Genomic DNA, 18,619 nt, shown 5'->3' with positions numbered 1-18,619 from the left:
TTCCAATACAGGATGAAGAGGCTGAGACCATTGCTTCTGCTTTTTCTAATTACTCCTTTCAGCAACCTTGAATCCATTCCATTAGGCCAGGTTACTTAATACTTTTCTTTCACACCATTGATTTTAGTGCATTTTCTCTACGTATTTCTTTCCAAGCCACAATTTTTCACTCTTTCAGTATATTATCCACTTCATTTCTGAGGACAGATGCAAAGTATTTGTTTAACACTGGAGCTCTGCCCTTTGTCTCTACTTGAAGATTTCCCTTGGGAACCTTAACAGGACCAGATAACAGCACATGCAGTGGTCATTTATTGTTTTCTCTGGACTGCAAGAGTATAAACAACGGTGACTCCAAGAGTGACTATATGGTTTTTGTCTCATCAATTTGTAAGTGATGCAAAATATAAAAAGAGGACTGTAAGCAACTTCATTAGCATTTTGAAACAAACTGAGCAAATTGTTGCTAGGTGTTACAAAATTGGTAACATGGGAGAGAGGAGACAAGCTGAAAACAAAAGGAGTCAATTATATGTACAATGTATATGCAGCAAGGTAAGATGGTACTGAAATTTGCTTGAAATTATAGCTTATAATGTTACCTTTCTAATGGCACAAGTGAAGGCGGAGGAGCTCCAGGTGGAGGCAGGAAACCTGAAATAAACATTTAATTCTTAAGTAAATTTACATTATTTTCCAATTCATGAGCAAGTTCTCGCACCACCACCACCACAAACATACTACATGGCTACTTAATGGCAAAAAGCATCAGATTTTCAATATTTCAAAGATTTTAAGATGCTCCTTAAATAAAGAAATATTGGACTCTTACTGGAGGTTTTCTGTTGGCTTTATTTCCACACAGTTGTAAATATTGTTTGAAATTAGACCAGAAGACAATCAGATACAGGAGCAGAATTAGGCCACTCAGCACATCATGGCTGGTCTGCCATCACAGCTGATATATTTCTCAACCCCATTCTCCAGCCTTCTGCCTGTAGCCCTTGATCTCCTTAGTGATCAATAATCTATTTATCTATCTATCTCTGACCTAAATACACTCAATGTTTTGGCCTCCATAGCTGGCTGCAGCAATGAGTTCCACAGATTCACCACCCTCTGGCTAAAGAAATTCTTCATCTCAGTTCTAACTAGAATCATCTGATAAAATACCGACATGAACATAATGCATCGAACCAAAGCCCAACTGCATCACTTATGTGTCCATGCCAACAAAAGTGTAACTGTACAGACAGTTGAAATTCCACTGTTACACATAAACTATTACCATTAAACTACTATTTGTAGTAATATGAAGCCATACCTGGTGGTGGTGTTGTTAAAGGCATTCCTAGAAAGAAATTAACTAAGTTAGTAACTCCGTAAAGCACATTGTTACATTTTTCTGTATTGTACATAAGAGATGGGTGCTGGTGGCAAATTGGATTAACATCTTGTTCTTTCAAATCCAGCAGGAACTGATGAGACCAAAATCATCTTCAACTAATCTCAATGGGCTTGAAAACAAAATACATTTGAAATGGCAAGCATTGGTAGAATAACTTAATCATAAATGTGGATTGAGCTTTAAATGGTTACAGCAAGATCTATTCCAATATCAAATTCAAGGCACATTGTTGGAGCAGTGCAGAGGAAGCGTTGTTCTGTTTCTAATCTATGCCACACTTCAGGAATACCTAACAAATCTTAGAAATTCACAAAATGTAAGGAGGTCATTTGGCCCATTATGGCCAGGCTATTGACAAGTAGCTATTCTACTTTCCAACATTTTAGTCTGCAGCCATTCAGGCTAAGGCACTTCAAGTGCATGTCCAAAGAAGTGTTATGTTTGTTTCTCTATCAATCTCTCAGGCAGTGAGTTCCGGTTCTCCACCACCTTTTGGTTACAAAAATAAACATCCTCAAATCGCATCTGAACCGCTTAACCTGAAATGATGCTATCAGGTTTTGGGGCGCCTCACACTCATGACATCTACAGCCTCTCATCCACTTACAACATGACCCCAAATTAAGGAAATCACACAATAACCAGTATTAAAATCCATTTACTTTTAATTGGGACAAAAAAGTAGGGAAGACACATAATTTATACTGAAAAGCCAAAGTGCATTTGTGAAAAGATAGCTGAAGCCAGACTTTAAAAACAAAAATCAAACCTTTTCCAATTCCACTGTGTATCAAGTCAGGGCACATAAATGTTTTTCCCTACATGAAAATGGTGGTTGCGGTGGCGGCGAAGAGTGAGAAACTGAGACAAGTACTCTCATACCTTTACTGAAAAAAAATGGATTTCGGGTTGCAAGTATCACTAGCACATATAGTTCATCCATAATTATCCCAAAGGTGATGGCACTGAGCCATCTTTTGCAACCACTGTAGTGTGTGTGGTGATTAGTAAACCTACAATTCTATCAAACCATTATAGAAAATGGGAGTGGATAGCTTGCTCAGGAGCATCAGAGGGCACTTAAGGGTCAACCACAGGCCAGACAAGATAAGGGTGGCAGATTTACTCCTCTAAAAGACATTAATGAACCATATGCATTATCATGGAAATCTGATAGTTTTATGACCATTATTGATAAGATTAGTGTTTTATTCTAGATTTATTTACAATTATTTGAATTTAAATTCTCCCCTCTAAGCTGATGCAGTAGGATTCAAGTCTCCATAGTATTAGCCCAAGCCCCTGGATGACTACTCCACGATGGTTACAATTGTATCAGTGATAATGGGAACTGCAGATGCTGGACAATCCAAGATAATAAAACGTGAGGCTGGATGAACACAGCAGGCCCAGCAGCATCTCTCTGATGAAGGGTCAGGGACCGAAACGTCAGCTTTTGTGCTCCTGAGATGCTGCTGGGCCTGCTGTGTTCATCCAGTCTCACATTTTATTATCTTGGATACTCCACGATGGTTGTAATTTTTGCCTGCCAACTGAAGAGTTAATGGGAAATGCATCAGTGATAACATCACATTAGCACAAATGGGCTGGAAATGGGACTACTGCCCCTCATTTGGGATGCAGTCCTTCTGCAGGGTGCTGCTGCTCAGCCTAATTACCCAGCAACTGTATTCCTGGCAAGGCCCAACCCTGGGGGTCCCAAGTCAAGGATCAGGTAAATGCGAGGTCTCATGGTAGGGAGGACAGGTGCAGGTGGCGAAGACCTGATATACAAAAGGGATCCTTAGAGGAGACGTTAACCCCTTTCCGCCGGATGCCTCAGCAGGGTCACCTACCACATAAGACCACTCGAAATTTTTACAGGCCTCACTCACCACATGCAAAACTGTCTGCTGGAATCTGTAAATGTCTGTTCTAAGCTATTGTTCCTCTCGGAACCAGAATGCCACTCTGCATATTCATGGAAAGCCTCCAGCTATTGGAACCCTGTGAAGTCTATCCCCATCATAAGACAGCTAACCAACATCACCAGCTTGGTTTACATTACAGTTGTCACTTAGACAAGCAGTGGAAGATTGCCTGTGTTCAATGTACAACTCCGCAAGGGGAGAAAAGTTGACGCAAAAGGGAGATGTGCACACAAAATATGAATAACAAGTATTTGTTCGAGACTCAGAGGTTCTCTTCCTTTAACTGCATAATACGTGGAGGAGTTAGTTATTCTGAAACTCTACATTACTGCAAATGTTTAAAAATAAAATGAATAAAAGAAAGAAATACTACGAACAATACATAAACATACATGCTTTTCCAAAGCAGCTTGTGTCACTGTTCAAAACTTAACGTTTATGGATCAATGGACCAACAATACTGTTTGAAATATGAAATTGCAATCGGTTACAAATGTTCAACATCAGAGGCTAGCCATCTGTGAACAATTTATTATTTCTTTCGAAGGGTGCCAGATGTGCATCTTTCATACTGTAACAACAGGTACAAAAACTTTTAATAAAAAGGCCTGTAGTCTCAAAACTACTTACTTGCCCTTTTTTCTGATTAATTAATAACCTATTTTATTTAAGAGTGAAATCTTGATTTTAACTAATTTCTTGCAAAGAAAAGAGTTCAGTTAAAGTAGCCATGAAATATACATAATTGTACATGTGGCACTGTATGTAATGTTTAATGGTTGCGAAGACTTTAGTTTGAGATGTGTTGGAGACTAACTTTCTTCTCACTAAAACGGTTTTTTTTCTTGTCTGGATATACTTAATGCAATTTCCAGTTTGCCGTTTATGTAAATAAGCAACTTATAAAAAAAAACTTTGAAGCAAATTAAAATTAGTCAATAACTCCTTTCAACACAGCCAATCACATCTGATTTTATGGCAAACCAGCATCTTATCTTTTACATGAACTATGTAGCATGCACTTAAAACCAATGTTCAGTGAATAACTATGGAGAAAAGTCTCCATGCATGCTCAAATTCCAAAAAACCTCAACTGACACAGGCTTCCCTGAGTACTTTAAAAATGGGTCAATGGTCCCATGGAAGATCGAACAACTAAAATAAATGCACATATTCTCTGCAGCTGAACTTCAAAATATTTCACTGTGTATCCAAATCAAGTTTGCATAAACTCCATGACTGTGAAAACGAATTTCACTGATGAACTTATTCCTGTTAGCTTATTCAGTGAACACAGTCAATGATACAATTGGTAAAATTAAAACGGCATGACATTTTCAATGACATTCAATACTGACGTGCTCTGCAGCCACAACCCTCAACCAGATTAAGCATTACTGAGATAAGAGACAACACTCTGTAGCAAGTCACTGTAGAACTGTTGCAAACCAAATTGGGATGGACTTATTCAATACAACCCATATAATGCAATGAATTTCCAGACATCTCCACTTTTGGTGGATTTGAAGTTGAAAGCTTCCAATAGAAAAGACCAATGTAATATTTTTAAATTAGGGAGAAGCGACACTATTGACAAAGCTACAGAAATTCAACTTACACAACAGTGAAACTGTACAACATAATAAAACTATCCGATATGGTTGAAAAATACAATTTTTCAAGAAAGAACTGCATAATATATGAAAGCAAAAAAGAGCATTAAAATGCTTGCTAAAACCTGGACATCACAAACTATAAAGTTAATAAAATAAAGTTTGATTAAGTGGCGCTGTATTTAATATAGATTTCAAAGTGTTCCACAGGATGTTTTAGATTTGTAGTGATTTAAAGATTTTGGCACAGGAATACTATTCATAGGTACCAGCAGTCTTTTTCATTGAACCTAACAGATTCTAAGTTCTATTTTAGAAACTGCTTTGAAGATTAAGCACTGGAAAGAGCACAATTAAAACACAGCTAGGCATAAGCTAAATCTACAAAAACTTAACAGCAGATGCCAATTTGGAGCGTCAGGTTCCTAAGTTTGACTACATATAGGGTGCATTAAATTAAGGTGCACTTCTTTCATTGAAAAATGCAATCTTAGCATTCTTCAAACCTTTCATGTTTCCAGTGCTATAAAAAGGAAATAATCTTTTTCTTGCCTAAGGTCAATAATTCGTACCTGTACTATGATAAAAATCACGTTGTGTACAGATCTTCTGGTTGAAGTTCAAGAAAAATCTGCAGTCAAAAACTGCGCTAAAAATACTGGCAAAAACATGGTTTGCAAAGGACCATACATTTATTATTTTTGAGTGTAAGAAATATCAAAAAATATTTTCAGATTATGAACCTTGTCTTGAAAGAGAAAATAAGGTAAAAGGAGAGTGGAAAGTACTTTGCATATAAAACTAGTTAGCTTGTCATAATGACCCAAAATGGTTTTTACTTTATTCCTTTTGGTTCAGTTATATTGTTCAATATAATTTTCAAGAAAGGTACTGAAATCATATCCAAGACAAAAGAGCAATCTTGACCACCCACTCCCACCCATATTCTCTGGAAATGATTAAGCACATCACATAAAAAATTAAGTAGTTAGCTATTTGAGTTGGAATACCAGGTTGTCATGAAACTGGGCCAAGAATTGCAGTCATTTTTTTCCTTCCAGTTTGACGGCCATTTTGGACCAGAGACTGGCTGAATCAGAAGTAAAATTACATAGAAACATAGAAGATAGGAGCAGAAGAAGGCCATTCAGCCCTACAGGCCTACTCCCAACATTCATCACGATCATGGCTGATTGATCAACTCAATAGTCTGATCCTGCTTTCTCCTCATAACCTCTGATTCCATTTGCCCCTAAGTGCTATATCTAGCCATCTCTTGAAGACATTCAATGTTTTCGCATCAACTACTTCATGTGGTAATGAATTCTACAGGCTCACCACTGTTTGGGTGAAGAAATGTCTCCTCATCTCCATCCTAAATAGTCTATCCCAAATCCTCAGACTGTGACCCTTGGTTCTGGACACACTGACCATCGGGGAAATCTCCTTGCATCTACCTTGTCCAGTCCTGTTAGAATTTTCCAAGTCTCTATGAGATTCCCTCACATTAGTCTCAACTCCAGCAAAAACTATCCCACCCTAGTCAATTCACTCTTCATATGTTAGACCCATCATTCCCAGAATCAGCCTGGAAAACCTTCCTTGCACTCCCTTGAAAGCAAGAGCATCCTTCCTCAAAAGGAAACCAAAACTGCACACAATATTGTAGTGTGGCCTCACTAAGGCCCTGTATAACTGCAACAACACATCCCTGCTCCTGGACTCAAAACTTCTCACAAATGAAGGCCAAAATACCATTTGCCTTCTTTACGGCCTGCTGCACATTACCTTCAGCAACTGGTGCACAGGGATTCCCAGGTCCTACAGCACACTCCCCTCTCCCAATTTACAGGCTGCCATTCAGGTACTAATCTGCCTTGTTTTTGCTTCTGAAGTGAATACTCTCACATTCAACCAAATTATACTGCATCTGCCATTGATTTGCCCACTTACCCAACTTGTCCAGATCATGCCGAAGGATCTCTGCATCCTCATCACAGTTCATGTTCCCACTCAACTTGGTATCATCTGCAAACTTGGAGATGCTACATTTTGTTCCCCCATCCAAATCACTGACGTATATTGTGAATAGCTGGGGTCCCAGCACCAATCCTTGTGGCACCCAACTAGTTACTGCCTGCCAATTTGAAATGGACCCATTAATTCCTACTGTTTCCTCTCTGCCAACCAGTTTTCTATCCGTAACGATACATTTCCCCCAATCCCATGTGCTTTAATCTTGCACAATAATCTGTTATGTGGGGCTGTCAAAAGTTTTCTGAAAGTCCAAATATACCACATCAACTGGCTCCCCTTGTCAATTCTACTAGTTACATCTTCATAGAATTCTAAGAGATTTGTCAAGCATGATTTCCTCTTCATAAATCCATGCTGACTCTGTCTGATCCTGCCGTTGCTTTCTAAATGCTCCACTATAAAAGTCCTTGATAATGATTTTGAGAAAGGCTTACTATCTATAATTACCTGTTGTTTTCTCTCTCCCTCCCTTTCTGAACATTGGAGTGACTTAGCCACTCTCCAATCCGCAGGTACTGTTCCAAAGTCTAGGCAATCCTGGAAAATGACCACCAATGCATCCACTACTTCTGTTCCATCATAATTTTTTTTTTAAAGCTAACACTGGAGGTTTAATCCTGCATGCAATACTATCAGCAGAATTAAGATCCGAAAAGTTCAGACTCCAAGTTATATGCAGAAGCTACACAACGTAAACGCTACACTAAAAATGCCTATTTTCACATTAAAACTAACAGCTGAATTCTGACCTGGTGGATGAAGAATTGGAGGCCCAGTATTAACAGGAGGCGGTGGCGGCAGGAATGGAGGTGGTGGTCCAGCTAGATGAGGTGGAGGTGCTCCTGGAGGTACAAATGGAGGACGTTTTGTCGAGGTATTGTTAGTAAATTCTGATGCTGGATGGTCTCCAAGAACCTTTTGGAGAAAGGAAAACAACTAAACTCAGAATTAGACGGAACAGGTCCATGGTAAGCCTAGAGACAAACCATAGGTACTATCGTCAACTGCTTGATCAAACAAATTTGACTAAGCTAGCTGATTAGTTATGAATGCCAGCTGAAGGGATAGAACTGAGAGGAACTATGAACCATGCTTCAATTTTGACACTGCTTCTGTTGCTTTCAAAGTACAAGATGTTTAACTGAAGCTCTCATGTTGATGCCGCAGCTGTTTGAAGTGCTTTAATTTACACTTAATTTAATTACAAAATGGTCAGCTCAATAGTATTTTTTGGTATTTTATTACCGATTAAACTGATAAGGGTGACAAAAGGTGTGCTTAAGAGTAAATTCAAAAGCCGGGAGAGAAAAGTCAAAGAACAAAGTGACAATTTGGTCAATAAACAAGCAGATCGCATCAAGAAAGACAGTTTAACAGTTGCGGTTGGTCATTAGTGATACTAACAAATCAAAGAGTAAAACAGCAAAAATGTTAAAACTAATGGTGCTATACCCAAGTTCATAAAGCATTCTCAAAGGAATTATTAATACGAGGGGGTAAATTATATTAGATTAAAGGGAGAGGTGTTTAAAAGTTGCCAAAGTAGGAAGCCTCAGAATTGGTACATTTTAGAATTTAGCAAAGGAAGACCCAGAAACTGATAAGGAAAAGAAGAAAATAGAACATGAAAATAGCTACAAAGAATCAACAAAACGGAAAGTAAAGGTTTCTATGGGTATTTTAAAAAAAAAGAGAGATTAGCACAGACAAATTTGGTTCAACTACAGCCAGAAACATGTGACTTAATAATGGAAAATAAGGAAATAACAGAGAAACTAAACTAATACTTTGTTTTTGACTTCAAGGAGGAAAGTACAGAAATCTCACAGGAATACTAGAAATCAAAAGGGGCTTGCATGAGTGAGGAACTGAAAGAAATCAAAATTAATACAATGGGGTAGTACTGGAGAAAATAATGCACTAAGGGCTGATAGATCCCCTGAACGTGATGATCTATACCCCTAAGTGTTGAAAGAGGTGGCTGCAGAGACAGAAGATGACCATGACTAGAATTTTTGAACAGTTTCAACAGAACGGAAGATAGCAATACAACCCTATTTTTGAAAGGAGACAGAAAGAAAACAGGTAATTCAAGACATGTAAGCTTGATCTTAATAGTAAGGAAAATGCTAAAAAAAACTATTGTAAAGGATGCGATAACCAGACACGTTGAAAATAATCGTAGGGTCGAGTAGAATCAATGTGGATTTACGAAAAAAAATCATGTTTGTAGTGATTGTAACAAGGTCAGCCAGGTGGACCTCATAGAATAAGTTGCCAGATTGGATCAGGTTAACAGTCCTAATCAGGGAGCCCTGGCCACGAGTGTTAGATATCCTGTTCATGCTGAGAGCCAGCTCAGAGAGCTGGATCAGTGTCAAGGACTTTCCACATGATGGGATATCAGCATCTGTGGAGTCATTTCAATATTTAACAAAACTGTTTATTTTTGACGTAACTGGAAAAATAAACGAGGGGGAGCCAAATGAATGCGGCAATAAGGATGCAAAGTCAAAATGAGGCAGGCTTTGCTTGAGTGAGACAGAGGCCAACTATACTTAGATATAAGGAGCACAAAAGCTGACGTTTCGGGCCTAGACCCTTCATCAGAGAGGGGGATGGGGAGAGGGAACTGGAATAAATAGGGAGAGAGGGGGAGGCGGACCGAAGATGGAGAGTAAAGAAGATAGGTGGAGAGAGTATAGGTGGGGAGGTAGGGAGGGGATAGGTCAGTCCAGGGAAGATGGACAGGTCAAGGAGGTGGGATGAGGTTAGTAGGTAGCTGGGGGTGCGGTTTGGGGTGGGAGGAAGAGATGGGTGAGAGGAAGAACCGGTTAGGGAGGCAGAGACAGGTTGGACTGGTTTTGGGATGCAGTGGGTGGGGGGGGAAGAGCTGGGCTGGTTGTGTGGTGCAGTCAGGGGAGGGGACGAACTAGGCTGGTTTAGGGATGCAGTAGGGGAAGGGGAGATTTTGAAACTGGTGAAGTCCACATTGATACCACATGGCTGCAGGGTTCCCAGGCGGAATATGAGTTGCTGTTCCTGCAACCTTCGGGTGGCATCATTGTGGCAGTGCAGGAGGCCCATGATGGACATGTCATCTGGAGAATGGGAGGGGGAGTGGAAATGGTTTGCGACTGGGAGGTGCAGTTGTTTGTTGCGAACTGAGCGGAGGTGTTCTGCAAAGCGGTGCCCAAGCCTCCGCTTGGTTTCCCCAATGTAGAGGAAGCAGCATTCAAAATCTCCCCTTCCCCTACTGCATTCAAAATCTCCCCATCCCCTACTGCATCCCTAAACCAGCCTAGTTCGTCCCCTCCCCCGACTGCACCACACAACCAGCCCAGCTCTTCCCCCCCCACCCACTGCATCCCAAAACCAGTCCAACCTGTCTCTGCCTCCCTAACCGGTTCTTCCTCTCACCCATCCCTTCCTCCCACCCCAAGCCGCACCCCCCAGCTACCTACTAACCTCATCCCACCTCCTTGACCTGTCCGTCTTCCCTGGACTGACCTATCCCCTCCCTACCTCCCCACCTATACTCTCTCCACCTATCTTCTTTACTCTCCATCTTCGGTCCGCCTCCCCCTCTCTCCCTATTTATTCCAGTTCCCTCTCCCCATCCCCCTCTCTGATGAAGGGTCTAGGCCCGAAACGTCAGCTTTTGTGCTCCTGAGATGCTGCTTGGCCTGCTGTGTTCATCCAGCCTCACATTTTATTATCTTGGAATTCTCCAGCATCTGCAGTTCCCATTATCTCTTATACTTAGATATATTTTGTTCAAAGTTGGAATTCACCGCACAGCATGGAAGTGATCCTTCAGGTAAGGTTTACAGCAAGAAGTGTGCTGAGTGATGAGTTTGAAGATGGGACGGAAACAATTTCACATTCCATTATTAAGTTCATTAGTTGGCAAGAAACTATCAGAGACAGTCTTTAAGCAGCTGTAAATTAGAAAAGCACATTATCTAAGTTATATTTGGATTTAACACACTGTAGGGAATCCAATCTTAACCAATAAAAACCAGAAATAAAGGAAGGGGAAGGGACAATAAAAGAAAACAGTACTATGTTATGTGGGAATCACAGCATCAGAAGGTACAGAAGAGGCCCTTGGGTTCACTGAGTCTGTTTTAACAAAACGCCACTCAGCACTTAGCCCATAGCCATGAATGTTACCACATTTCAAATACTCATCCAAATACTTTTTAAAGGTTGTGAGGTTTACCGCCTCAACTATCCTCACAGGCAATATCCAAGACAACCATGTGTTTGCCAGCTGCAAGAAGCCTGAACTTCAGTTTTCAGAAGTCAAATTTCGCAAGGGTGATATTTGCTCAAGGGATTGTAGTCAGAACAGCTTTTTGTTACACAATGAGCAGCTCAGCTGTACAGACAGGCAGGAAGAAGAAATTAAGTGCACTAGCAGCATAGGTTCCTTCAGTTAGGGAAACAGGCATTTATGTGGCTACAGAGATGACTATGAGGACTAAGAGGATAGCACTACGCTGCTTCTGTACTGCCAAGGTCAAGGGTGTCACTGAAAGTGGTTACAGGTCATTCTTCTGGCAAAAGGTGAGCCAAAGATCAAAGATCATTGTCCACACATACACAAATGACAAAGTACAAAGTGGCCGGCGTGGGGGCGGGGGGAGCAGAGAACCGTGCTCCTGCAAACAGAAATTAGGTTTTAAAAAAAAACCTCCAATGCAGTAATATCCAGATTTTTGTTACTTGCACATGGGAATAAAGGCAGATGAATGCATTGCTGGAAAGGTGGTGTCAAAGTGGGGAGTTTTAGATTCCTCAGACTCTAGGCATGGCTCTTGGGAAGTTGGCACCTTACAAACCAGATGGTTTGTGCCTGACCAGGGTTAGAGTTGTGTTTCTTATGGGGTATTTTGCTAGTACTGTTGGCAGGAGTCAGTTACAATTGGGAACCAAGAGGAATACAGAAAATTCAGAAGGCAAGTTGAAAAACCTACTAAAGAAGCACAGAGGAACTATGATGGCAGTACACATAAAAACCATGTCTTTTATTATTCAAATGCCTACAGAAGAATAACAGAAGGAGCAAGACTGATGAGAGATCAAAAAGGGAATTGTTTATGGCAGGGTATTAAATGAAGAGTTTGCATTTGTCTTCACCAAAAAGGTGACATATGCTACCCAAGCTATGCTTATAGGACAGGAAGCTCTGTTACTACAAAGACTCAAAATTGATATAGTAGTAGTGTTTGTTTGCAGGAAATTGCAATAACTATAAACTTTGTCTTACCTAAACTCAGGGGAAGTGCCAGAAGCTAGAAATGGCAAACATCATGTCCTTGTTCACGAAAGGTTGTAAGAATAAGCCCAGCATTACAGACCAGTTTAACTTCAGTGTTGGGAAGTTTCTAAAAACAATTATTCTGTGGCCACATGATAGCTCTGTTAAAGACATACTCCATCACTTTGCTGATGACCGAGTGTATATTGATAGGCTATAACTGGCTGCGTGGATTTTGTTTTGTACACAGGGCACTTTAATTTGGGTAATTTGTTACATTGTCAAGTAGATGTCAGTGTCAGAGCCACACTGGAACAACTTGCTACAGGCCTGTACAGTTCTGGAGCATGAATCTTCAGTACTATTGCAAAAATGCTGTCAGGGTCCAGTCTCTGCAGTATCCAGTGCCTTCAACTGTTTCTCAATATCACAAGGAGCGAACTGAATTTGTTGAAAACTGACATCTGGTTATAAAGGGATCTCTTCTGGCTGTAACATGAGTAATACAGTAATTATGGACAACTTCAATTTACATATGGACTGAGTGAATCTAATTAGCACTAATGTTGTGGAGGATGAATTGTCATGTGTACACTTTGCATTTTTGCAGCAGTACATTGAGGAGTTGAGATATTGGGTAATTTTAGATTTAGTATTATGTAATGAGAAAGGCCAAATTAATAACCTTGCTGTAAAAGTAAAGAGTTGAGCATAATGGAGTTTCACACTTGGCTTACATATGAACATATAAATGATTAGCAGGACATTTGACTCTAACTCAGCTGAGCATTCAATAAGATCATGGCTGAATTAATGGTAACTTCAAAACCGCATTCCTGCCTATACCTGATAATCAAGAATCTATCTACTTCTGCCTTAAAAGGTTCAAAGATTCTGCCACAAACATCATTTGAGGAGGAGATTTTAAATATTCACAACCCTGTGAAAGACCATATTTTTCAATTTCCGGATGAGAAAACGAAATGGAAGTTGGACTGCCATAACTAGAATACCAGGAAGCTTTTCTGCAACTAGAGATCAAGAGTTGCATATTGTTGAAGTGGAAACATTTTTTTTTAAACAGGGAGCGAGAATTTAAGATTGAATGGCAAAATGTTTATACATTTTGTGACTGCTTGTGGAACAGCAGTCATTATTATTTGCACGCACTTTCCCATTAGGTTTTGGCATCTCAAAAGGAATTTCCTCATCTCTATCCTTAATGGCCGATTCCCTAGTTCTGGACTCTCATAGCAAAAACATTCTTTCTGCATCCACTATCAAGGTGCCTCAGAACCTTGGATTCTTCAAAATGATATACTTCATTCTGAACTAATATAATAGTTGCCTTTGCTTAGAATTAAAAGAGCTAAGTTGGTTATGGTAAAAGGAAAATATTAGCAAAGACAAACGTGGACCCATTACAGGAAAAGAGAGGAGAATTTGAAACAAGAACAAAAAAATGGCAGAGATTCCAAGCAATTTTACAAATGCAATTTTCCTGTTTTTAATCTAGGTTGAGGTAGGTATGTCAAGTGGCAATAAACACACTGTCCTTATCATTGAGAAAGCTAGCTAGATCACACCCCCATCCGGCTGAAGGCAGGTTTGGCCTATTGTAGGGCTTGATAGTACATCCTGTTCCCCAGAAGCAGCCAGCTTAAAACTCTCAGTCATTGCTTACTTTTCAGGGGATCCAACAGTGAGAATGTAGACCTTTCACTCATGTCTCTCACAGGGTAAGGGTTGTAACAAGTGGGGGAGCACATCTGGGTAATTTATGACAAGGATACAAGGGCAGGGATGGTTTTTAAAGGCCATCCACTTTCCCCCACATGTAAATCTGTTTACTCCAGATTTAGGCAAATGTGAGGTTTCCACCAAGTTGGCACGCAGATCACCCTAACTTCTCTGTTGGGAGTTTTCTCAGCTTACATGACAATGGGCAATTGGGGAGGGATTAAATCTAAACCCTTGAGTGCCTGTTAATTGAAACTTAAGGGCCTTAATTGCTGATAAGTCAAAAATGTCTGCAATGGAACCTCTTGCCCAGCACTTACTTGGTGAGGTGGTGGAGCTGCATCTCTGCAGGATCAACTGATCAAAATTTTTTTTCCTTCATACCACCTCTCTTGCTACTTCTGGGAAACAGAAGATTTACTGTTGGTTGGTTTTCACCGAGGATGTCATACAAAATCTCAGAAATATTTGGGAACAAAAGAACTTCTGATGAGAAGAAGAAATTGAAGGAAACTTAATAGCATTCAAATAGTTAAATGGGTTGAAGGTTGTTAAATCCCTGGACCCTGCTACATTCTAGAATGTTGGAGGCAACTACAGAGATAATGGATGGATTTGTGGTCATCAAACAATATCAGTGTAACCCTGCTATTTACAGGAAAGAAAGAAAACAGAAGCATGCAAGCCTGTAAGTTTGACTACAGAAGGGAAAATTTTAAAATTTATCTTTTGAGGGTTGATAACTGGGCACTTAGGTCCCATTGGAGTCAACATTGATTTATGCAAGGGAAATCATGGTTGACAAACCTGTTGGGATTTATTGAGGATGTTACATGTTGTGTAGATGTATGAGGAGAACTAGCAGATGAGTTGTATTTGGATTTTTGGAAAGCCTTCTTCAAAAGGAACCAAAACTGGAACACAATGGATTGGAGAAATATACTGCTGCATGTATAGTTAATGGACAGACAGCGAGGAGCAGATGGGCCATTCTCAGGATGACAAGCTATTAAAAGTGGGGTACTGCAAAAAGGAATCAGTGCTTAGACTACATGTTCACAATCTATTAAAAGGATTTGGACACAGGGATCGAATGTCATATTTTCCAATTTGTTGATGAGACAAAACTAGGTGAAAGTAAGAGTTGTGAGAGAATGCAAGAAGGCTTCAAGGGAATTTATTCAGTCTAAGTGAATGGCTGAGAACATGGCAGACGGTGTATAAAAGTGTGAATGAGTGCAAGGCTATACACTTGTACAGAAAGAAAAGCTATATTAAATGGAGAAGGATTGGCAACGTCCAAAGGGCACTGTCCTCCTTTTTCTAATCAACTTGTTGAGAGATGTGATTTTACATCTCTGGAACAGGTGGGAGTTGAACCTAGGCCTCCTGATCCAGGGATAGGAACACTACCACTGTGTCATGAAAGCCTCTTCCTGGGCGTCCTTGTTCCTGAGTCACTGAGCTGCAGGTGCAGTTAGCAATTAGGAATGCAAGTTGTTCTTTAGTCAATACAATGAGGGAATTTTGGCACACGAGTAAAAACGTTTAGCTATAATTGCATGGAGGCTTGATGATACCACCTGGAGTAATGCACATGGTTTTGGTCTCAAAGTGATGCACCTGCCACAGAGGGAGTGGCAGCAGAGGTGCACCTGACTAATTACTAGGATTGTCCTTTATAAGAAGAGAAATTGAAGTATTTAGGTCTGTATCCTCTCAAGTTTCAAAGAATCAGGGTCAGCTCAATGAAGTTTAGCATTTTTTTTATACAGTCAATTTAGATTGCATGTTTCCCCTTGCTAATCAGTCTACAACCACAGGACAGTTTCTCAGATTAAAAGGGGCAAATCATCTAAAACAGGAGTATGAAATTCTTCACTCACAAAAGGGTGAAGTTTTATACTTCTCTACCCTAGAGGGCTGTGCAAGTTCCATCATTGACTATGTTCAAGATTGAGATGGATAGGTTTCTAGAACTATTGATATTAAGGGGCAGTGGAGAACAATAGCACACTAGGAAACTGGTCTAAGAAAATAAAGTGTGAAGCTGAATGAACACAGCAGGCCAAGCAGCATCTCGGGAGCACAAAAGCTTACGTTTCGGGCCCGGGCCCAGACCCTTCATCAGAGAAGGGGATGGGGTAAGGGTTCTGGAATAAATAGGGAGAGGGGGGAGGTGGACCAAAGATGGAGAGAAAAGAAGATAGGTGGAGAGAAGAGTGTAGGTAGGGAGGGGATAGGTCAGTCTAGGGAAGACAGACAGGTCAAGGAGATGGGATGAGGTTAGTAGGTAGGAAATGGAGGTGTGAGGAAGGGATGGGTGAGAGGAAGAACAGCTTAGGGAGGCAGAGACAGGCTGGGCTGGTGTTGGGATGCAGTGGGGGAAGGGGACGAGCTGGGCTGGTTTTGGGATGCGGTGGGGGAAGGGGAGATTTTGAAGCTGGTGAAGTCCACATTGATACTATTGGGCTGCAGGGTTCCCAAGCAGAATAGGAGTTGCTGTTCCTGCAACCTTCGGGTGGCATCCTTGTGGCACTGCAGGAGGCCCATGACGGACATGTCGTCCGAGGAATGGGAGGGGGTGTTAAAATGGTTTGCGACTGGGAAGTGCAGTTGTTTATAGCGAACCGAGCGGAGGTGTTCTGCAAAGTGGTCCCCAAGCCGCCGCTTGGTTTCCCCAACGTAGAGGAAGCCACACCAGGTACAATAGATACAGTATACCTCTTTGGCAGATGTGCAGGTGAACCTCGGCTTAATGTGGAAAGTCATCTTCGGGCCTGGGATGGGGGTGAGGGAGCAAGTGTAGCACTTCCTGCGGTTGCAGGGGAAGGTGCCGGGTGTGGTGGGGTTGGAGGGGAGTGTGGAGCAAACGAGGGAGTCATGGAGAGTGTGGTCTCTCCGGAAGGCAGACAAGGGTGGGAATGGAAAAAGGTCTTGGGTGGTGGGGTCGGATTGCAGATGGCGGAAGTGTCGGAGGGTGATGCGTTGTATCCGGAGGTGGGTGGGGTGGTGTGAGAGAATGAGGGGATCCTCTTGGGGCGGTTGTGGCGGGGGTGGGGTGTGAGGGATGTGTTGCGGGAAACGTGGTCAAGGGTGTTCTTGACCACTGTGGGGGGGGGGGGGGGGGGGGTGGGGGGGGGGGGGGTGGAGGTTGTGGTCCTTGAAGAACTTGGACATCTGGGATGTCTCATCCTGGGAGCGGAGACATTGGGAATAGGGGATGGAATTTTTGCAGGAGGGCGGGTGGGAGGAGGTGTATGCACCCAGCGCATCGTCTTCCCCCACTGCATCCCAAAACCAGCCCAGCCTGTCTCTGCCTCCCTAACCTGTTCTTCCTCTCACCCATCCCTTCCTCCCACCTCAAGCCGCACCTCCATTTCCTACCTACTAACGTCATCCCACCTCCTTGATCTGTCAGTCTTCCCTGGACTGACCTATCCCCTCCCTACCTCCCCACCTATACTCTCCTCTCTACCTATCATCTTTTCTCCCCATCTTCGGTCCACCTGCCCCTCTCTCCCTATTTATTCCAGTTCCCTCTCCCCATCCCCCTCTCTGAAGGGTCTAGACCCGAAACCTCAGCTTTTGTGCTCCTGAGATGCTGCTTGGCCTGCTGTGTTCATCCAGCTTCACACTTTATTATCTTTGGATTCTCCAGCATCTTCAGTTCCCATTATCTCAGAAAATTGGTCTACTTCTGTTCGTCTATGATTTGGATGTTGTGACTAAATATAGCAATGCCAAGTTTGCTGATAGGAATGCAACTAGTGAAAAGGTGAAAGGAGGCATCAACAGAATTTTGACAAGCTAAGCAACTGGACAAGAACAATGACACCATGCATCACTCAGGAAAATGTGAAGTTATTTATTTTGGTAGGAAAATCAAAAATGAAAAGTATTTCTTAAATAATGACAAATTGGAAAGTGTTGATACCCAACCAGGATCTGGTTGTCCTTGTCCATGACTCACCTGAAAACAAGCATGCAGGTATAGCAAACAATTAGAACGGGAACTGTTAGGTTGGCCTTGATGAGACTGCACTTAGTGTATTGAGTACAGTTTTGGTTTTGTTAGCCCAAGGTAGGGTAATAATTGACATAATAGGACAAAGAAAACCTCACACTAACTCTGGGATGATGGACTGTCCTATATGGAGAGATTATGGGGACAGGGTGCATACTTTCCAGCACTTACAATAATTAGAGATGGCCTCATTGAAGCAGACAAACTTTTTTCAACACAACTTAACAGGGTAGATGGGGATAGGATCTTTTCTCTAGCTGTAACGGGCAGTGGGGTGTAGAACCAGTGGACACAGTCTTATTTAGGACTGGGGCAGGAGGAGTAGGAATTTCTACTCTTCAGGTTCTCTCTCTCTCTGTGTCTTTGAAATTTGCTACCGCAGAGGGTGGTGGAAGGGCAATCAGAGATCGAGATGCATCAATTTCTAGACACAAATAACATCAAGGAATATCGGGGCCACACTGGAAAAGGGCACAGAGGCTTAAGATCAGCCATAAAATTGTTGTACGGTGGGGGTAGTTCAAAGGGCTGAACAGCCTCTATTTTCTATCATCCTACAAATAAAGATAAATTAATTTGATCAAATAGCAATTAATG

At 41.5% G+C, this 18,619-nt stretch overlaps 1 protein-coding gene across 4 annotated transcripts in view; it reads right to left on the bottom strand.

The window, feature by feature from the left end:
• The window catches only part of fip1l1a (FIP1 like 1a (S. cerevisiae)), a 102,508-nt gene that overhangs the window by 48,575 nt on the left and 35,314 nt on the right, over nt 1-18,619 (bottom strand). For all 4 annotated transcript variants that reach the window (XM_059647815.1, XM_048526105.2, XM_048526181.2 and 1 more), the window contains 3 exons: nt 7,739-7,904; nt 1,325-1,351; nt 603-654 (listed from right to left, as the gene is read on the bottom strand). In XM_059647815.1, the coding sequence (XP_059503798.1) occupies nt 603-654; nt 1,325-1,351; nt 7,739-7,904 (245 nt within the window). The remainder of the gene's footprint in view (nt 1-602; nt 655-1,324; nt 1,352-7,738; nt 7,905-18,619) is intronic.

This window comes from Stegostoma tigrinum, chromosome 1, assembly GCF_030684315.1.
Source record: "Stegostoma tigrinum isolate sSteTig4 chromosome 1, sSteTig4.hap1, whole genome shotgun sequence".
Taxonomy (NCBI): Eukaryota; Metazoa; Chordata; class Chondrichthyes; order Orectolobiformes; family Stegostomatidae; genus Stegostoma; species Stegostoma tigrinum.
This window is presented reverse-complemented; position numbering and strand designations above follow the sequence as displayed.